Below are 22,484 nucleotides of genomic sequence, written 5' to 3'. Positions count from 1 at the left end.
GAAGCTGTTATCAGTGCTGTGAATAAAGATATATTCTGGGCAAAGAGAGCTCTCTTTTGATTTAATGAGCTTGCTGTACTTTTAAAAAAGTGTTTCAGGGCACTGTGGCTCAGTGTGTGTGTGAGTTTGTGTGTGTGTGTCCTCTTGTAGCGTTGCCGTCAGCTTGTTATGCTGTGCAGACGATCAGACCTGAGTCCTACAGATGGTGCAGAATTATGTGGCTGCGTAAACACTGGTGATTCAATAGCTTGGTGTTGCTTGGGTATGTGTCACTCTCTCAAAGCGCAGTGTACACCACAGTGTAGCCAACACCAAGTTGTTTTCTGCGACTACAGATCCAGGTTCTTTCTCTCTCTGTTTGTCCAGAGACGGCCTCGCCTCGCCGTCAGGTGGTGGCTTCATTTCGTTTGCACATCTGACTTTAAGTGGGAATAACAATATTGTTAAGCCATGAAAAAACTGGGGTTTGAGGCCAGTGAGATTCGCATGGAGATTTCAGGGATGAAGACACTCCTGAGAGTCTCAGTTATGTTCTGGAAGATTTCTTCCCCAGTTTTTAAGAGCCTGAGCTGGAGCTGTCTGGTCCATCTGAGCCTGGATGCTCAGCCTTATAGGTTATCCAGAATGGGGTTATCATTGCAGAGGACTGTGCTGCTTTGCTGACTCTGGCACTGATACCTCCCATAGAGATTTCATCTTTTGTTATTCTGCAGCTGAGATGTGTTAACCCTTAAGCAGCTTCAGGGTATTTAGGTAAAAGAAGGTTATGGAGCTCTGCAAGCACTGACCTTGCGAAACTATAGTTGATGTTTCCAATATGATCTTTTATAGTTGGAAAAAAAGTGGGAGTCGCTGTATTTGTCATATAAATTAGTTATGGTGACCTCTTTCTCTCGCCAGTTTTCAGACCCTCTGCCACTTCACACAGTTTGTATATGAAGAGAGGAAAAGTGCTGACAGCAAAAGAATGAGCGTGTTTGGCAGGCACGCCCTTGTAGGTTTCTGTGTCACTCAACTCTATTAAATTTTTAATCATTTCCTTGCTGTGGTATAGAGCTCAACATGGCCCTGCTCGGTCACACTGTGTTTTAGGCTTATGCTCTGTTCAGCTCGTAAAACAGGGAGAGGGGAAACTGCATGGTAGAGATTTTTAAAACTAAGACTTAAAAAAAATACGTTAAAAAAGGAGGTGATCTATAATTTATCTTGTTTTTTTGCTCACTTTGTCGTGTAGAAAATGAATCAACAATATATTAATGATGAATTAGATATGATGCTATGTGTCCATTATAGTGACAGCCTCAGAATAAATGTATATATACACAGTTATTTTAAATTAATTAATTATTCAGGTCATTTTTCTTGTTCGTCAAACCAAACAAGACATTTGATGATAAAAGTTTAGACTCTTGCAAAATTGCAACTTTTTTCTCTGATGTTTTATAGATCAAAAGATGAACTGAAAAAACAATCAATCGTTAATCAATGACAGGGATAATTGCCTGTCACTGCCCTCATTTCTATGCTTCCTGGAGGCAAATGCAACTCTATAATCTGGGGGCGATTTATACAGGAGCGCCCACAATGGTATGATTGTCACTGCAAAGTCCTTATTACTAGGTTTGTTGTAGTGTTCCCAAATTATCATGACAATTATATTAAATACACTCATGTTGCCCCGGGACATTGATTGCACTTGACAAACTTCGAAGAAAGCATCAAAGGCACCTTCAAAGGCCACCACTGTGAAAGAGTCCAGCCAGAGATTCACTGAGAGCCTCTCAACATACTTTGGTCTGTTTATTCGCTTGCATTTTGCATCATGTCAGAGTCTTGAGTGTTAAGAAAAGGGGTGAAATAAAGCACTGGCCCTTGTTTGAGGGGCTGGAAATGAGGGACTCTGCTCTTGCTTTAGTGGTTCCGTCCACTGCAGTGATTCAGGGGATAAAAATGTGGCCTGTGTCTCTTTAAGAGCGCTGGCCTGTCTGCAGAATGCATCAGTCCTGTGGAGCAGACACAGGCCAGCAGGAGGAGGGGGGTTGAAGGGAGGAGCGTGGGGCTGTGCGGAGGGAGGAACAAATACAGGAGGGAACAGCCGCAGTCTGGGCTTCCAGCCTCCTGGCTAGACTGCTGAAAGTTATTATTGAGTTCCTGTGTAGGGCCTCCCCTCCCTGTGGCATACTCCTCTGTGCTCACTACGAGGTAGATGGGGAGTGCGGGAGAGGCAAAGAGAAAAGTTGGCAGCCTCCCATGCCCCTTTGCAATGACCTTATATGCAACAAATAAAGGATAATTTTGTTTGATTCTGTGTTTTTGCAAGGGTGAAGCCTCTGAAAGCCTTGTAAGACTGAGAGAAACCACACACGCTAACAGCCCTACAGCTGCTCCACAGCAGCTGAAACTGCGGCCTAGCTCACTGTTGTCTTAAGTTACAGTTTAGCAGACATGTCCTATTTCCTTAGGAATGGCCTTAACTAGTCAAGACAAGAAGGTTGACGGTTCACCAATGAGAAAGCAGTGAACTAAATCCTCTCCTGGCGTGCTAAGTGATGAGTGTGATTCAAGGACAGGTGGTGGGAGGGTGACGACTCCTTCGCTCTCCTTCCACTGACTGAGTCTTTACTGTAAACGACAGGCATGAATTAGAAAAATGTGACTTCTGAAAAGCAGGATGGGAGTACAGACTGTCAGGTTGTTAAGAGCTAACAGCGACTTTTAATCTTATTTGTGGCACAACAAGCTAGTTTGCATTTTTGGCAGCACTCTGCGTAATTAGTCTCTAGTAGGTTACAGTATGTTGTCAACATCCAGCTTGCAGGTCTCAGAGATTTGCTGTCCGGGGAAAGGCCACGGAGATTACATAGTCGCACACATCATGCTCTCCTCTCAGGCCTGTGCCTGCCTGCAACGCTAATCCCCTAGCCTGCCTTCCCTTTTAGCGGCTACATTAGGGGCTACGAAGCGCCTGCGCCCTTCCAACTCAGCCCACCAAGAGAGAGACAGACTTTTACGTAATGCTCTGTCCGGTGTATTTGTTCTGAACCTGCTGTTGCTTTAAGCGAGGCTCCCTCAGGTTAACAGTACCCAGCTGCTGCCTGTCCTACTGTACTCCACTTGTCATGGGCTCTGGCACAGAAAAAAAAAAAGAAAGCCTGAACCCGTGCAGCACCTGAGGCTCAGCGGGGGCCAGCGAGCCCATTTCCCTGCTGCATATCTTCTGTAGCATGTCACATATGAGTCCTGAATATTCCCAGCATGTGTCTTCATTCACGGTCAGTGCGGTCATTCGTCCTCTGTTTTAAAGCCGTCTCGGGCAGGGTTAGCAGGAAAGCTGGGCGAGTGAGGGTGTGGGGCGTGGGGGTTGGGGGGGGGGGTGAACCCTGGCGTTGAAATGGGTATTTTGTGGAGTTCTGTTTGTTGAGTCAGAGCTTAGTTGGGCTCTACTGTTATGTGGTTGCCATGGAGAAAAACACAGGCTCTTGTGCAATAAAATCATCCAGGAAAAGACATTTCCAAGAATTTTTCAGAGTCAAGAAACAGACGGCAAATTGCAGAATTCATGAGGTGCTGTGGTCCACCGCCCGCCCCTCTCAGCCCTCCATTTTAGAGCACTTGTATTCATTTTATGGAAGCTGCAAGCCTTGAGCCCTCTCACCTAATTACTTCTGTAAGCAGATATGTTTTCCTATGAACGGAGGAGGGAAACAAAACCAGTGTTTAAGGATGGAATGTGTGATCTTAGGAACGGATGTTGTGGGTGTTTTATCCCCTATTTCCCTTACAGACAATTCCTTGAACAAGTGGAAACAAGTGAAATGCTATTTGATCTCTGTCAAATATTACTGTATACACATTCTCGCGCTGTGAGGCCCCTCGAACGTTTGAGTGTGAGTGTTGCTCTGCCAGAGAGAGCAGAACATTTTCAGAGGAAATAACTCCCGGTGTAGTTTGGAAAATGTTTTGACAGTTAATTGGTTGAACACTGGTTTTCTTGTTGTTGTTGTTTTTTCTTTTCAGTTGCATTATGGGTCCTTAATATGGAATCTTTTTATTTCTATGGTTTCCTGTGTATCTGAATGGGTCCATTAGCCCTTTTCATAAAGACTAGCCAACCAAGGCTTTCTATTATTAGAAAAAACACAGTCTAAAACATAGTGGTGCAAAATGTAGTTTTCATGTTTCAGACTGAATTTGAACTTCAAAGCTCCTTTCAACACAGGGGTCAGATGCATAAATAACATGTACACACAAAAACCATGCATATGCCATTTCCCACTCATAAACTGGTATTTATAAATACAGAATGTGCGGTGAGGTGTGTGCACCTGACGCTTTATTTTGACCATGCATACATGCGATTTGCCAGAGTGATCCAAGAGTTGCAGTGATTTAAAAATACACAGAGACATATAATGCAACGTAAAATAAAACTTAATGGAGCTGGAATTCATTATAATCATAATAAGGTTTTAAATTTACACAACAATAACAATTTCACATAAACAGAAATAACTTATTTGTTTGCTTTCTTTGTCATTTCATAGCCTCGTTATTTAGTGTAAGTCATTCTGTAAACTGTTAATGTATAATTTTTATATAAACTAATCACAATTTTAGATGCCTATTTGATGATAAAATGATGATGATAAAACAGGACTTACATTAAGCACACTGTTAACTTTTACCCTCTATTGTTTTAAAGCCTCCGTTTTTGAACGTGTGTTTCTTTCTCATCTTGTAGCAGAAGCAGTGATGTTATAAGAAAAATAATGGATGAAGGGAGTGCTTTCATTCATTTATGTTGAAGTGGTTAATGCACATCGCAATTTCCCAGTGAGGGAGAGAAAGCAGAACCATGTGTTCTACGTGTCTCTGGTCTTGTGCATATACAAAATTTCAGCCATGAATGTGCAGTTTTATGCATCTGCCCCCAGGACTCTACTGCATTAACCTTAACAGTATGTCATTGTTCGAACGGTCATAGAAACAACAGTGTTGGAGCTGAGGTTTTCTAACCTGGTGACCAGGCAGGCAGCAGTTTCAACAGAATGACCAGAGTGGTATCTATAAATTTCAGCAGGATTTATTGCCCCGGTTCAACCAATTAGCTCCTGAGCAGTTTCTCAGGACGTATACTGTGTTGGTGAAATGACATCACAAGGGACCCTGAGTGAGCAGTGACCCTAACTTCACCTCAACCTCTCACAGCTTTTATGGCCTCCTCCCCTAAATCCCCCTCTGCCCCCTGTCCCGTCCCCTCACACCTCTTAACCTCTGGTATTCATCCCATTTTCATCTTTCCAAATAAACCTGCCACCTGCCCTCCTCTCCACTGGCTGCTCGGAGGGCACGTGGTCATGTGGCTCAGCTTACCGTGAAGGCATGGTGGCACAAACCACAGCTCAGCTGACCGGTGAGCAGCTTTACCATTTAAAATAATGTCCAGCCCTCATTGGTTAGATGGCTGTTGTTGGTTTGCCTATGGCCGGAATTAGCTGTGTGTTACTGTGCTGAGGGCTGTCATCTCCCAGATTAAAGTGCTTAATGAAACTGATCTTGATTGGCTGAAAGAACTTTGATAATTAGTAAATCACTTCATTTGATGTTAGAGCAAAACTTTCTGTGGTTCCAACTTCTACATGTAGATGTACTTCCCTGTATTATCAGATAGTAAAGTGGCTGTTAGAACAAGCTAATTGATGACATTTCCTTTGGGGAATTTTCACTAATTAATAATAATGAATTGATTTATTGAGAATTATTGTTCTTTCAATCATCAATTGCAGCTCCAATGAAAAAGTGCACTATTACAACATGAATTAATAATTTTGTGCTGATTTAAAATGTCATGAGTTATCAGGTCAGGAGCCATTAAGGACAATGGTGGTCTGTTTTATCCCCTGCACTTAGTCGTTAGCATGGAGCTATGATTGCCCATCTGGCCCGTCAATCTCTCAGACACTGGAGGTCTAGACCTGGTGAGCCCGACCTGTTGTTAACAGCCCCATGTGCAGTTGCTCTCCCTCCTCTACGTCAGTCAAAGGAGGACTTCTCCTGTCCTGGCTGCCTCTCCGTCTTTTCCCTGAAAGGGAGGCAGAGAGGAGTCGATCAGTACCAGGTACTGCAAGTGATAGCTGTAGCTCTGCGAGGTCAGTCGTTACTGTTTGGGTTGTGGAGAGGTTATCCAGTGACATTTTAATCGTCTTTCTGCCTTCTTTCCCGTGGCATTAGTATTAATCTGTGGGATTAAAACTCAGCCAGTCAGACACTGGACTTGTTGTCTTGTTGTAGGGCAGAGAGGGAGAGCGAGCTAACAGCCAGAGCGGCGGTGCACGCTTTCTGCGTACACATTGGGATGTGCTTATCAGCGACAAACCAAGGTTTTCAGTCTGCAGACATCAGACCTTTGATGAGAGGATGGTGTTAAGACAGTGAACTGTATGGGAAGGGTTGTGTCTTGTGTGTCATAATTGAGAAACCAGTGATTTTAAATACTCTGCAGTCACAAACCCACAGATTTCTAATATTCCCCGATCTTGTATTTTATTGTTACTGAAATCATTTTTTAAGGGTCATTCTGTCTGTCACACACACACAAAGGTTGGTTTACTTATCATTACATCATCAATATCTCTGTACTTCTCAGCCTGGGGAAACCATTGTATGATGTTCTCGTCAAGTCTAAAACAATGATTTTGATGAAGACATTTTATTCAGATGAAGGGCATTATAGAAGTTGCTACTGCTTTGCATCATGGGAAAAGTAGGATCCAGTATTTTTGAAGGTTACGGGCTCTAAGCCAGGATATATTGGCCTCTGCTGCTTTGATGTTGACCTTTCTTCTTTTAATCTGTCTGGAGGAAGTCTCCGTGCTGAATGTGCAACCACTAAAATCACTGGAATGCCCCTTTAAAAGAACTAATAATAGCCCTAGATGTTTTGTAGTTCCTCCATCATGAACCTAGTTTGCTCGACTTTTGCAAACCTCGACCTAGATATTTCTTTTTGTTGAGAAATACGCCTGTTTATTTCAAATTCCTCCTCCTGGAATTATCATACATATTATGCCAAAATTACACATCTTTCTGTCATGTATCCTTGTTAATCCCATCAAAGCAAACTGAGCTGTGTTAAGTCATTTTATATTTAGAAATCACTTTCTTTTTCATTTATGACGACAAATAAGCTGGCACTGCCGTCCAAGAAAAGATTTACTGAATCACAGCTGCATTGTTTACATTGTAGTCGGGAGGTGTAAATGTTAGTGTCAGTCATCGTGGATGACACAACAGCCATTTATCTTCTAAAAAAAAAAAAAACTTGAATAGCATCACACTGTATGAATTATAATGATTTAATAAATATAATGAAATGCATCATAGGCGGGGAATCAGTTGAGGGTCAGTGAAATGCCAAGGGATTAAGCTTGCATGGCAAAGATGGCGTTGGCACTGCTGCACAACAGAGATCACGTTCTGTGAAGGCACGCACTCATGTATGAAAGTCAGGAAATGGCCACAGACATGCCGTCACATTTTCTGCAACGCTGCAGCATGATACTTGAAGTATAAAAACACTGATTGGTTTGTAATTTTGGACCAGCAGTAAAAAATAAAAAATAAAAAATAAAAAAAACGCACAGAGGGCCTTGTGAATTTTCTCTATTTTAAGTGTGGGAAGTTCTCACACATGCCTGTCTGATAACCATTTTAGTTGCCCTGACAAAGACTTTCTCACAGCTTTTCTCTTAATTTAATTCAAGAGCATGTAGACGGTTTGAATAACGGCTGCATATTCCAGCACTGCTGCAGCACCTGGTCACAGCTCTTTCTTTAGTTAATGGGTAATGTTGAGTAGAAGATAGCGAGAAGAGAAAAACTGAAAAAAAAAAAACAGCAATATTTACATCACTTAATATTTCATTTGCTTTGCTTTAACTCTAAAACAAATCACTCTGCTCAGTTGTTGTGAGAGACTTTTACATCCCACAGTTGAGTTGTAATTGGTGTATAAATCAAATTTCCTCACAAATTCTTAGAAACGCTCTCGTTTTTGTTCACGATGTTCCTGAAAGTTGCATGAGCGGGTTTTTTGAGTAAGATTTAATTTAACCATGAGATCTAAATTCAATTCAATAAGCACAGTGTGTGTCGTTTTTTTTCTCTCTCCCTCTGTCTCTTTTTCTCTGTTTCTCTCGTTAACCTTCATCCCCTCCAGCCTCCTGGTTAGCACTGCAGCTGCTGCTACATTATAAGTGTGCTAAATGTGAACAGAAGCATAAAGACATTGTGCGTGTGTGTGTGTGTGTGTGTGTGTGTGTGTGTGTGTGTGTGTGTGTGTGTGTTTTTATTGGTTCCCTCAGATCACGTATTCTGATGTTTAATTCTCTTATTCCAATACTACAGCAGGGGGCTCAGACAACTATCTGCTGAATTTGGCGCTATGTGCATCTATAAATACACCAGTCACAGAGCATGTTTCATTCCCTAAGATTACTTTCACTCACAACCATACCAAACATGCTCATGCTAATAATGTATAATCTGCAGAGATATCTGTTTCATGTCTTCTAGTTTAGGGTTTCCGTGTCTGTTGAGATAAGTTATGAGCCCCTATTTTTTAACTTTGCGCTCTGAGGAAAAGAGTGATTTGGACACCACAATCAACACAGTGTAAGCAAGGCAGGCGGGCGGGCAGGCAGGCAGGCATGTACTGTTGTTATGGTTGCCATGTTTGGACCTGAATTGGAATTCATTTCTTGCCGCGCAGTAGTACAGTAATCTTTCTTTTTGTTTGCTCTCACCAGCGAGATGATCTTTCCATGCACACGCAGGCAGTTCAGTGTTATTTCATGATGAGAAAACTAGAAATGAAATATGCCAAAAAAAAGATGTTGTTTTTTTGTGTCTTATTCATTCCAAAAGTAAAAGTAGTGAACTCTGTCAGTGCAATACTGTTAAATAAATAATATATAGGCTATAGCAACTGTCTTGCATCCATGCCACAAGAAACTTCATAGACAAATAATTGAAACATTAGAAATTAGTGAAATATTGAAAATAGCAAATTAGTTTGTTTTCGTTTTTTTTAATACAGCTTAAATAAATCTTTTTGCATCAAATTATGATTTTTTTTCTGAAAGGTTTTGAACATTGATGAAACCACAGAGAATCAACACCAGACTATTGCTGTTGTCCCTGTGGAAGTGCCTTGTTCTTGGGTTACCAGTCTACAAATGTACTGTTTGGGTTCTCTGTCATTGCGTCGTGTTTGGACGCAGCGGGCAGCTAAAGACAAGCCTGGTAAACAGTGGAACATTTAACAGCTCCAGTGGAATATTTCCATTAGTAGAAGGTGGAGACTAAAACAGAGGCCAAATGAGAGTTAATTATCAGCCTACATTTATCAAAGGGACACAAACTGGCTTGCCGTAGCACATTAAAAGGTGATAATATGTCAATATTGTGTTTACAGCTTGTTTCTGCTGCCTCCAAGTGGCCAAAAGTGAGTGGCCGCAGCTTTAAAACCATATATTCTCTTGAATGACAATAAGTCAGAAACATATATGAAGAGTGGTCTGTGGGAATTCCCCTTAGAGATTACTCTGGGGTCATTAGATCATTCATTTTCCACACTGCTCACGCTATGAATGGTTGTCAAATAGAGAACAGTGCTTTAACACTGTTCTTCTGCCTTGAAGCTATATGTGTCAAGCTGTGTGGATATTTTCCACCTTTAGGAAGGGGTTCATCCTCAGTCCACCTCAGACTTCGTCAAGTCTCAATCCTAAAGACAATTAGGACAATCCAATTAGCTTTGCTGTAATGCCTACCTTACACTGAGTCCTGTGTGTCCATACTGTCATGGCTCAGTGCAGCGACATAAATATCCTCAAACTGGACACAGCAGAGACAGAATACATTGATAAATTAAGCAAGCATTTAGAGAGGGGAAATGGAGGCTTGTGTTGCAGCTGTGTGGAATAGGGATGAAGTTCCGAGGATATTCTGGGCAGACACCAATAATTTTCCCCCAGCTGTTACGAGGTGGCCACAGGGCTTTATATAAATCAAGGGACTGTCGTACAATTTATGCAGCAAGAGTCGAATAGAGAGCTCAAGGCATCCCTGCGACCATCCGCACCAAACTACAGGGATCAGATTACTAAAACTAGTATTCTCTCACTTCCAACTAAGGCCGTCACCCGAGTGAGCCGTGCCAGTTGGTGTGCCCTTGAGTGAGACAGCTCCCCACTAAGCACATGTCGATCTGGGGATTACATTCAGGGGTTTAGGAGGGAAAAGGAGGTCGTAATCTGAAACTGTTGTGTCTTGTTGCTGTGCACTTTTCTTAATGCCATGCTATCGTGCAGCATGCGTTGGTATTGTATGACTGCTGCCCGAGGAAGTTCAGCTGGGGAAACTATTTTTGTCTCAGTAGATAAGTGCTGGCCCTTGTTTTGTTTCTCAATGATTTCATTTGAGGTTTTTTTTTTTTTCTAGAGCCACAACAGATGCTGGAGGTTTTGATTTTTGCCTGTCGTCATTGACTTTCCCATGAGAAAGAAAAATTTAGACTTGTCAACGAGTCAAGCCTTTATGACATAAAGAGGTGGAAGGTGAAGATATTAAAAGGACCAGTATGACATATTGGGAAATACACGTATTCGCTTTATTGTACTATCATATATCACACAGTAACGAAGCTAAAACCAGCAGCCAGTTAGCTTAGTTTAAATTAGCTTAGCTCAACTTGGCGTAAAGACTGGAAACAGATAGAAACACCTTGCCCAACTAGGTAACAAAATCCAACTTCAAGCACCTTGGAAGTAAACTAATACTCAATCAGCCCTTTTGAGGCTAGCCAGGTTTGGTTTTTTAAGACAACATGGAAGTATCAGAAACTGCATTACTTCAAATGACCACATGAAGCGACCCAGTCCCCATAGACTTCTATGATAAAACAGCCAACTTTACTGCGTAAATAAATACATGTTTACCCCCCTGGTACACCTTCTCTACTGCTAATTACTGATTCAGGACAGTTTCACAGAGGGTGACTTATCATATAACTCAACGGTTTAAACTTAATTAAGGCTTACAGTTCCACAGAATGGATGACGTGGCACAGATGGCATGCACCATAGTCTCAGCTCCAGTGTTGCCCGTTTTTATATAAGCCACGGAGTTTGTCAAGTAGTGGCAAGATGGTCACAGCCCCAATGTATTCATTTATCTATTTATTTTTATCTATTTTGCCAACCTTCGAGTGATGCAGTAATAACTCGCCATTTATAAATGATTCTAAAGATAATCTGAATAACTCCTAATCTTCAGTGCAGGAGAAGCGCCTCACCTTAACCACACCTTTAACCACCTGTCAGGCCTCATACCTGGAAAACTCAGACTGTTTGTCTCTGCTTTTCTTTCATCACTTCTCAATCATCCTCACCGATTCACCTCTTCTCTTTTCATCTCTCTCCTTTCACAAGCGTCTATCTCCTCTGCCCTCTGCGTCTTCTCCTCAGGCTCCTATATCTGGGTCTGGCAGCAAATGGAAGCTCTCTCTACTGAGAAAATAGTCCCAATGATAAGAGTTTAAACATAATTTTTTTATCAAAACCCCAGCACATAAAACCAGTTCAGACTCCATCAGAGGTCAGTGAGAAGATGACGAAGATGAAGTAAAGAGTTTTTTTGTTTTTTTGTAATTTGTGTGCAAACCAGCCCTTTAATTGCCTGTCTTTAAAGGGCTGGTTGTCTTTGGTGTCTCTGACAGTTGGGCTCTCAGCTAACCAAGCTCAAAATATCAGGGCTTGAGTTAATTTAAAATCTCCTGGACACCAAACACCAGAACTGGCTTAGTCAGTGGTCAATAATCAAATATCGTTGATTAGATCCATGTTCAAGTGAAATAACAGTTCAGTCCCCATCATGCTCCAGTTAGCACAATATCGACAAATTATTCTTCGAGCAGGTCAAACGTTGTGCTCTTAGAATAGTTATTGATATGTTTGCCATGTGTTGTCTCTGTGATTATCTGCCATGCCAGCATGAAAATAGCTGAGGCTTATCCTGGTATTACCACGCCTTTATGTGGTACTAATTAAAAAATAAACCATGTCTACTCTTGCCCAGCTGCTATTAGACAGTATTTAGCCTACAGGTTTGCTTTGAAATGCTTCCTCATTACAACGCCTCAAAGAAATATCATACAATGGCAAGATGAAAAGGGCAATGCTTGAATGGAGTCTTAAAGGGGAGGCTGTACTTGGCCTTCAAGTATACATTCCTTCAGCTCAGTGCTTCCTCTGTGGTCCCACTCCCCTAGCCCACCCCCCTCCCACTCAAGTCTCAGTTCCCACAGGGGACTCAGCCAAAGCAAACTCCTCAGAGGAAGTCTCCCTCTCTCACCAGTGAGAGAGACACAGCAAGCAAGAGAGGGGGAGAGAGGGAGAAAGGGAGGGAGGGAGAGAGGGAGGGAGGGAGGGAGGGAGGGAGTGAGGGGAGGGAGGGGAGTGAGGGAGGCAGGGGAGGGATGTCCTATCATCTGGCTCAGTGGGACCTGCTAGGCAGTAGGATGTGTGAGGAGGGTGTTATGACTTCGTGGCCATGCTATGTCTATGATGTGGTGGTGAGTAAAGCCCATGCGGCTGCTCTCCTGTGAGGTCAGTGTCAGATTTAGCCAGCAGGTCCCTTGTGGTGTCTGGGAGTGTCTGTTTTCTGACTCTATTATGTCTAGCGCTCATTGCCTTCCTGGAGCTCGCAAAACCTCAGGGTAGAAATAGCACCAGACAGACAGACATCCTTTGTCGGGAAAACAACGGTCGTGTCAGTAATTACAGAGTCTGATTACGCCAGGGCAGCAGTTCTTCGAAAACCACTGGCCTTGAGTCAGGCAGGTGAGGGGTCGAGTCACCGGCGCTGAGCAGGGCAGAAGTCAGCGGGAGGTCTGGGTTAAGAGAATTAACCTACAGTAGCAAAACCAAACAGTATGCTGCTGTGTATGAATGGGTGTGTGTGTGTAATGTGGTGACTGGTTAGACAGGTAGAAAAGATGTGTGAGCCAGGGAGACGTGAGGGGAGTGTCCAGACAAACACAGCGTGTACACTTCATGCAGCTATCACCCTGCAGTGGAGGAAACAGAAAAGAAATGAGGAGGTAGTAAATCATTTTCATACAGCAGACTGGTGCTACTAGGGATTATTTTAGTCATCTATTAATAGATTTATATGTTGTGTTGATCAATCACTTAAGTTACAGAGCCCATCTAAGTTTCTTTTACATTCTTGTAATAAAAAGGTGTCAAATGATAATGTGAAAACAAACAACTTGCTCATAGTGATGATGAATACTGTATACAGCGAAATATCACCTGAATCTGCTGCTCCCCTCAGCCTCACCTAGCTTAAAGAGACCCCGAGGAGTTTGCTTTTGTTTATAAAAGAGTCTCATATTAATGTGGATGAATCTACATTACCCACACTTGTCAATGTGTCCATATTCGACAAATATATTGTTTTGTCTTTAAAGTTATTTCAATATTATTATTTAATGGTTGACTCGCCCAGCATTTCCTGGTTTCGGTTTTCCGGATGCTGCCCGGCGGGTCATGGGAATAATGCCAATGGAGAGACAGCTGCCAATTGATCGCTAGTTGGCATCGTTTATGGTCGGAACTACGATGGTATCTGATTATCTTCGAACCTTTGACTTTCGTTCTTGATTAATGAAAACATTCTTGGCAAATGCTTTCGCCTTCGTCACTTTTGTGCCGGAGAATTTCACCGTGCGCGCGGAGGCTCATGGGAAATGTAGTGTGAAAACACTAACGCTTTCCTAAAGTCCTCGTACAGTAGTCACTTTAATTATGAATTTCAGCTCATTGTTTGCTTTAAAATGCCAATCTATAATTCTTGATATCATTACAATTAATTCAGTTTTCCGTCATGTTGCATTTTTGTTTAACCAACAATCCAACACCCTAAAAACTACTCAATTTCTACTGATATAAAATCAGCTAATTCTCACATTTGAGAAACTAGACACCGGGAATAGATACTATTTTTATTACCTGATAAATTACATATGATTATTGAAGATAATGTTTGTGTTTGCTGACTTTTCTATCAGGTGACTATCTGACTGCATTTGTTTTAAGAACTACAGCAGCCTTTGGTTTCTGTACCTCAGGTATGCAGTGCCAGACTTGACTAACACCCCCACCCTTGAGAACCTCGTGCCACACACACACACACACACACAGCCTCCCGCACACACATATGCATGTCTACACCCGCAACCGCCCACTTACCCACACGTCCCGACACCCACTCATAGCTGTGAGCGCACACACACACACACACACACACACACACACACATTCACGCAGCGTCTGGCATTGTATAAAAAAGCTGTGACATGATTCATTCCCAAACAGGCTTCTCGCCTAATGTGAAATGAGGTTTGTCATTAATTTCCATTTTGAGGTGATCACAGCGAGCAATGATTTTGGTTTCACAACTACACGCAACCCTGCAGGAGTGTTTTCCATTGAGGATTTTGAAGGTAGACAGAGTAATCATTTGTCTTGAATCGCACACACACACAGACGAGGAGATGGGAGTGTTTGCCATTCCTGGAGGCAGAATGTCATAGTAGTGAGTAAGAGAGCAGCAGGCAGGTCTGTGCTGGCCTCTGTGCCTGCCTAGGTAAACATATCCTCTGTCTGACAAGTGCAGACCTGAGGTTAGCTACCTCAACACATGACCCTGGAGCCTGCCACACACACACACACACACACACACACGTACAATATGTACAAGGAAATGCTCCCGAGATTCAGTATTTTGTGGCGCTTAACAAAGCAGATGCTTCCCGTCTCCAGGTTTTCCAAACACTGTCTCCCTCAGACATCGCATACGTCTGCAGCCCTGCGTTAACTCGCAATTCTCTCTGAACACTTAAGCTCAATCGTCTGTCAGATCTGAGTGCAATTACTTTAATTTGTCTCCCTCTCTGTCTCCCTCCGTCTCTATATTGCAATATTTCTGTGGTTCAGGGAGTCGATCTGCTCCACCTGACGGCGCCTCTTCTGCCTGGCAGGGAGCAATGTAGCCCTGCTGGCTGCCAGCCAGACCAGCTTGAGTGTCTGCTCAGCTCAAAGTTCTGCGCACGCACACACACACACACACACACACACACACACACACACACACACACACAGACATACACACACATGCAGACATGCCAAGCTCAGAGACTGAATGCTTACACAGACACATCTTCCATCCTCCTTCCCTTCTCTGTGACTTCTCCACAGTTTTCATATATTTTCCACCTTTCTGTGACTCTCTGCTCCTTTCCTGCAAGTATTATATGACCGAGTTGAAAAACAAGTCAGTTTTGGACAAAGCCATGTTCTGACAAATCCATGTGTTGCTTATGAATAATGCCATTTACAGTCATACAGTATCATTTTTAGAAGTTGTGGGCTCTTGAAACATCCGCTGTACTCCATGATGTAATGCCTGCACTTTATCTCTGCAAGGATGATGATGATTAACCATCTATTCTCTCCTCTCCTCTCCTCTCCCCGCAGTCTCCCAGCCCGGTCCCAGCCAAGAGGTCCAAATTCGATAAATTACAGTCTCCATCAGCTGACAAAGACAGAAAACCCGACTGGTTACAATCCCTCTCAAAGTCTGCGCACAAGGTTAGTATACGCTCTGTGTCCATGTCGCGAGTGTGAAACAGGATTTGCCGTTTAAATCAAAGGTCAAAAGGGTGACGCAGGAGCTGCTGTCACTTTGAATCATCATGTTATCATCTATGTATGACCTGATCATTCGGCCTTGTTAAATGAAGAGGGGCCTTTGAGTATGTCCGTCATGGCAGATTTAATGTTCCAGTGGTAGTTTACTGTGGATTTATCCAAGCTTGTTGTTGTGTTTGTTGTTCCAGGACCTGAAACAGGTCCAACTGAAACAGAGGCCCTCTGCTTTTCGCCCCTGGTCTCCTAAAGCTGCAGAAAAAGAGAAACCAGCTCAGAATGAGGTGGAGAGGTGAGTCCTCTGACAGCTTTAATAGTTTCAATTTTAATATGTACATAATATACATAATATTTGGTAAACTGAGTAAATGCTTTAATGCTTGGTACCTCTGTTGCCTCCATAGGCCCTACTCAAAGAATCAGGAGTCTCTAGCAGCTCCTAATCTGACACTAGTTCCCCTGAGTCCTCTGGTTCATCCCAGGGACAGCCACGCTCCTAGCAGGGGACCCGCAGCCATGTCCAGGCCGCCGCAGGAGCTGCATAATGGGGACGTACAACCTGCAGTGAAACCAGCCTCTTCCAGTACCACCAACCGAGTTGACGATATGGACACAGATGGAGAGATCGATGTGGATGACTGCGATGACCGTGAGTACAAACCGTCATCTGGAGTTTGGAGCAACTCAGAGAGGTTGAACATGATACAAGAGTCCGTCCGTATACGACGCTGCGCTGATTTTACTGTTACAACTTTTTACTGCACATGGTGAGCCCCACAGGAAATGAGCCATAGTAGGGCTGGCTCAGGGTGATTCTTGTGCAACTGCGCCCCCTGGTGTCAAGTTCAAAAAATACAAGAGAAATAAAAGATGCAGGTTTTGCATCTGATTTTGCTGCTGTTAGGCCAGCTATTAGAGCACATGTTGAAACTGAGTGTGGAAACTAGTTAGAAAGTGTTGACTTTGGACTGTTAAGATACATTTGATTGAAAAATGTAATGTTTACTAAAAAAAAAAAAAAAAGTAAAAGTAAAACAACTAGCTTTTATTATGCTAGATAAATGGTTGAAACAATTTTATAACAGAATTGTGAAAGACTACTATTAGAAACCTAAATGTAAGAGAGAGAACACCTCAACTAGTTTGCTAGAGTTATAGGTGAAACAATAGCCACGGATAAACAATTAATTGCTGACACGTCTGACTGTAATGTGACTGTAATCTTGAAAAAGACCAGAGCGGTGAAGGTTCAATGGCAAGAAAAAATATTCCACTTCTGTACTGATGACATCAACATACATGGTGTTGAACGAGGGACACATCTTACAGGACTGTAGAGATACAGCTGACTAAAAAAGATTGGCAGGCACTGTGAAAGGCTGAGAGAATTAGGCGATGACCCTGTAGTTTAAGATGTGTTTTCACAGCGCAGATCGTTTTGTCAGGCAAACAGCCAACGTTAGGGCCTCACCTCATTCCTTCAGAATTAACACAACATTCTTGCAATGTCTTGCTAACACAAAGTCTTTCTCCCCCTCAGGTCCAGTGCCACCTTCCTCCCTGGCCTCCCCTCCGTCAGCCTGCACCGGCGTCTCTCAGACTCTGACCCCTCAGAGTGTTGCTCGAGCTCAGGAGGGGCCCGCCTGGCTGTCGGGGCCCGTCTCCCCGGAGATAGACACCCTGAGACAGATGCTGTACGCAGGCCTGGACTCCAAAGAAGCCAGGGAAAAGCTGCTGCAGGAGATTGTCAGGATGAGAGTTAAGCAGGAGGAGAAGCTGGCAGCTGCTGTGCAAGCTAAACGTAGCCTTCAGCAGGTATCACATCCCGTTCCTGTGCAGCACTGTGCGCTACGTGACAGTAATCTCTCAATGTCCGTGCATCCAACATGAAATGATTCTCATGTTTGGTTTTGTTTACAGGAATTGGAGTTTGTGAGGGTGGCTAAGAAAGGCCGCCTTCGTGAGGCCATCGAAGCCAAGCGCAACCTGCGAAAAGAGATTGAACGCCTTCGCGTGGACTGGGAGAGGAAGATGAGGGACGCGGAGGAGTCTTGTGGGCGGCTGAAGAGAGAACTGGAGATGGAGAGACAGCTGCGAGTTTGTGACAAAGGCTGCGAGGCTGAGCGTCTCCGGGTCAAGTACTCCACTCAGGTAGGACGTCTCCACGGTCCATGCAGTCCCTAAAAGATTACAGATCGATCATGCCACGTGGGCGTGTTTCACTCATACTGACTCGCTGTGTGTGTGTGTTTTGTGTTGCGTTGTGCAGATTGAAGAGCTGCACGTGCAGCTACAGCAAGCGGAGGCTGAGCGCGAGCAGCTGAGGCACGAGCTCCAGCGGGAGAGAGAAGCTCGGCAGAGCCTGGAGAGTATCGTCAAAGACCTGCAGGACCAGCTGGCGGTGCAGGCCAACGGCAGCTCTCCAGAAGAATCCAAGGACGCAAACACAGACACGCACAGACAGAGCACACAGCTCACCAATGGATCCTAATGTTGCACATTCAAAACTTGAGAGAAGGACTCAGAAAAAAAGAAAAAAGGAGCATGGTAAAGGACTTTGTTGCACCTCCTGTTAGGGAAAAGAGACTCAGCAAAATGCAAAGTCAGTTTTGTAGAGGAAAAAATCTGTCATATATAATATGATACGATATTAATCAATATTATTATGACAATATACGAATTTAATGAAATGAACTGGAAAGTAGCATGATGTCTCAGCATGTTGTCGAGCGTGAAACTAAGAAAGACTTCTTCAGTGAGGAACACATCTCTCCAGTGACGTCAGAGCCCTCGGTCAGACACCCGACGCTGTCCAAGGATTTTATTTTGGTATAAGCTATTCTAAGATGTGCAAATATAGCCACATAACACTACTTGAATATGAAGGGAAGAAACATGTTGCGCCTGGTGAAACGTGAGCAGATGATGAAACTCTTGGTGCCACAAAATATTGGTACACTCAAAGGTGTCGTTGCAGACCACTGGAAACAAGAGACACCAGTTTACCACTATTTACTTTTAATATCAGCTTGCTTTTGATAACTTGTGTAGAGGATGTACTTTTTAAGAAATACTGCTTGTGCACCACTGTTATTCCACAGGCAAGAAAAAAAAACATCCATATACAAACATGTACGCGTGTATACCAGCTTGTCTACCTTTTGTATTTTATAAACCTGAAGTATTGGAGGTTACGTGGGCTGCCTTCAGGTCCACCACTGTTTTATGCTTTAGATATTTCATGGAAGTGTTACTTTTTAATATTATGATGCAACTTTATTTGTTGTTTGAACATTGTTTTCCAGTAATGTTTTTGCAACCAAACCATGTGATGAATAGTTAATATTCTTGCCCACGTTAGTGCAGATAAGTCTACAAATGCCCTCCTAAAAGAAAAAAAAAATCAATAGCTGTCTGTATTTGTTGAAATGCGGTACTTCTGATTTTCTATTGAGTATTGTAAAATAATTTATATTCTATAATAATTTGCTGCCTATCAACAGAAAGCGTTCATTTTTAGTCACTGGTTTTAGGGCTCTTAAATCAACAAATGCTGTTTATATGAACAACATTTCTACATATATACAAAATATGGATATATATTTTTTTACTTTGAGAAAAGGAATTGCACTTTTTAAAGAACCTTGCATTGTGCATTGTACTCCCTGTTACATTTTTCAAATCACAAGATAAGATGAATTTTGAATTTAAACACACTTTCCCTCAGTATCCTCTGATGTAAATACAATGATATTGTAAATAAGATATTTGTTGGTATGTTTGCTTGCTCCAGACATAAACTGATTATGAATATTATTTTTTGCTCTTACTTGAAACCAAAAAGAGACTATATTTGGATTTGCAAAACTGCAATTTCATTGATGTATCCCTGAGTATCATTGCAATCACAGGGCATTTACCAGAATGGATGTAAACCATGAATAGTCGTGAACTTGACCTATCAGTAGTTTTTGTAGGGTTGACACATGAAACAGAATATTATAATTTCTCCCTTGATTTTATTTGAGAAGATGTTTATTATTTGATGAATTATAGAGTATATATTACACCACAGACCAAAAACTGAGAAATGGATTTGAATTCTTTGCACCTCGAGCTCCCCCAACAGATAGAGTAGAAGCAATACCTTCTCATGGTTTCAACCTTAGGTGCTCTCGTATATTTAGGCAAGAAACACTTTTATGTCTTATCATTATGATACCCTCGCTCAGTATTTGTTGGGTACAGTGTAATAGCAATATCCATTTTGTTAGCTGATGCTGTTGTAGTTTTGGTTTGGAAGTGGGGTTTCACTTGCCTCTTATTTCAATGTTTTCTTTTTCCTTCGGAAAACTTGTATAATACCCATTAAAATCTAAGTCAATCCTACAGGGCTCTGAATGGTTTTCATTTTCACCATAACAAAACCTGTTTTTGTGTGCTTTAACTGTCTTTTTGGTAGGGCTGTCAATCGATTCAAATATATAATTGCAATTAATTGCATGATTGTCCATAGTTCTAAATACAGGCTACCTTAACAGGGATATTTTTCAAGTGTTTATTACTCTTATCAACGTGGGAGTGGATAAATACGTTTGCTTTATGAAAATGTATGTTTATAGCTGCAATAATCCCAAACAGGGGCAAATCCTGTCCAGAATATTCTGCAGAATAACCTAACGTGGATTGGTTGTACAGTTGTCCATGCATCTCTGTTGCAAACAATCCAGCATTGTCTGCTTTTGGAGTGGTGTGGGGTGGGGGGGGTCTCTGCATCAGCTGTGTGCTTGGTCAGCATGTGGTATTTGAGACTTGACGTACACCGTTGAGTGTTTTCACACAAAATGATGTTTCATTTTTCAGATAGCACGGTTTGCATTCACACGTGTGTTATCACTCTGGTCCATATGCCTATCTACTGGCAGTGTGTCATGTTTCCATGACGACTGACCAGAAAAGGATGCGTAGTACGTCATGTTTACATGACTCCCGATTGTAAAAATGTAACTCTGGGACTGGGTGAGGTTTAATCTATCAAATGAGTGAAAACAAGTCATAAGAAAAAACTTTTAGGTTACCAGGAGGGTTAGCTACAATCACTTTTTCAAAAGTGGAAATGTACATGTTATGACCTGTATTGGCCATTTATAGGTATTTCAACAGGTAAAAGGGGCTTTGTGAGCTATAATCTGTCAAATATAATCCTCCTGAATCAAAACAAGTCATTTTGAGGTGGAAATGTACATTTTATGGGTTGTATTTCTGTCTCAAAGATATTTAAAAAGGACTGGAGTACAGAGCAGGAAAAATAATGCAGTCATGAAGATATCTGCAGAGGAGATAGGCACTATTTCTTAGCACTGGGTTGTGAGCATGCTTGATGACCGTCTACATTGACAGTGTACTAGCAGCATAACTCCAATTATGTCAGTGTTGCATTCAGACTAAAATGTGTCTACAATTTTTATCAGATAGATTACCCCAAAAATGCATAGGCCTACAGATCTTCATGTTCCCCAGGGAATGAATCAGATTTTTCCTTCAGTGCCAACAGCAGGTTGGATGGCCATGTAATACTGGTACAGATGGGACAAATCCCAATAACCTTGTTGTTCCTGGGGGCACTTCAGTAGCTCATCTGGTAGCATGCATAACATTAAGGCTTTATCTTACCTGCCAGGTTGGATTCTGACCTGCGGTCCTTTTCTGCATGTCATCTGTCTTCTCTCTCACTCTCTCTGTTTCTCTCTCTCTCTTTCTCAGCTTTCCTGTTGCTCTTTCACTGTCTCTGTCTGAAAGCCATATAATCCCTCTGAAAAAAAACATAACAAAAATGTTGATATTACTGTAATTTTTCATAATCCTATCCTATCAATATATATCTAATAGCATTGATTACCAATGATATACCTCAACTCTACCTTTCATGAGTGACAATTCACATGCTAAAATAAGATGATGAACATGGTTAACATTGTACCTGCTATATCTCAAGGAAATTTAAATCGAACGCAACTGGACTTGGTTATTTGTCTTGGAAGACTTTTCACCTCTCATCCAAGAGGCTTCATCATTTCATGCTCGCATCTGACCAGGCTAGGACTGGACTGGGAGGTGGAAGGTCTTGAAACATCTTCCAAGACAAATAACCAAGTCCAGTTGCGCTCGATTTAAATTTCCTTGAGATAACTATGACCTGGATAAATGAGAATATTCACAGGCTTATTGTACCTGCTATACTACACATCAGTGTGTTATCATTGACACTGTAACAACATAAGGCTCCTATTAGCATTGTAAAGTGTGTCCAAATAGCATACATATGTACTAGGTATGTGTGTATGTATATGTTATGCAGGTAAATTAATAATCATTAAACTGATTATGAAAAAAATACAACCTTACAAACTTTTTACTTACTGTGGCATCTGGAACAAAGTTCATGACCCTGGTACTCATCATTCAGTAGTTGACCTGAGCTTGGCCCAGCACAGCTGTTTTGACTCATTCTGGCTGATTAGTTCTCTGCTCAGATGAAGCACAGCCAGGAACAGACATTTTGACCTGGAGAAGCAGGAGCGGCACAGGTGTGTTTGATAGCATTAATGATGGCTGCATTCCACCTAGCTGAGATCCTGTGTGTGTCTCTGGAATAACATACTGGGACACTTAATTGAACTGAGCCATGGCTAATGTTATTAATGGCACCTG

General features: G+C 42.2%; 1 protein-coding gene across 1 annotated transcript in view; it reads left to right on the top strand.

Moving 5' to 3' along the window:
• The window catches only part of skib (SKI proto-oncogene b), a 33,293-nt gene extending 13,131 nt beyond the window's left edge, over nt 1-20,162 (top strand). Inside the window, exons 2-7 of the mRNA XM_085777465.1 lie at nt 15,603-15,716; nt 15,965-16,065; nt 16,178-16,422; nt 17,314-17,588; nt 17,694-17,924; nt 18,043-20,162. Of these exons, the coding sequence (XP_085633591.1) occupies nt 15,603-15,716; nt 15,965-16,065; nt 16,178-16,422; nt 17,314-17,588; nt 17,694-17,924; nt 18,043-18,264 (1,188 nt within the window). The 3' untranslated portion in view covers nt 18,265-20,162. The remainder of the gene's footprint in view (nt 1-15,602; nt 15,717-15,964; nt 16,066-16,177; nt 16,423-17,313; nt 17,589-17,693; nt 17,925-18,042) is intronic.
• Nucleotides 20,163-22,484: the final 2,322 nt, after the last annotated feature.

Source organism: Trachurus japonicus, chromosome 5 (genome assembly GCF_045865225.1).
Source record: "Trachurus japonicus isolate A0001 chromosome 5, Traja_1.0".
NCBI classification, from domain to species: domain Eukaryota; kingdom Metazoa; phylum Chordata; class Actinopteri; order Carangiformes; family Carangidae; genus Trachurus; species Trachurus japonicus.
Note: the sequence above shows the minus strand (reverse complement) of the source record. Positions and strands in the feature narration are given on the sequence as shown.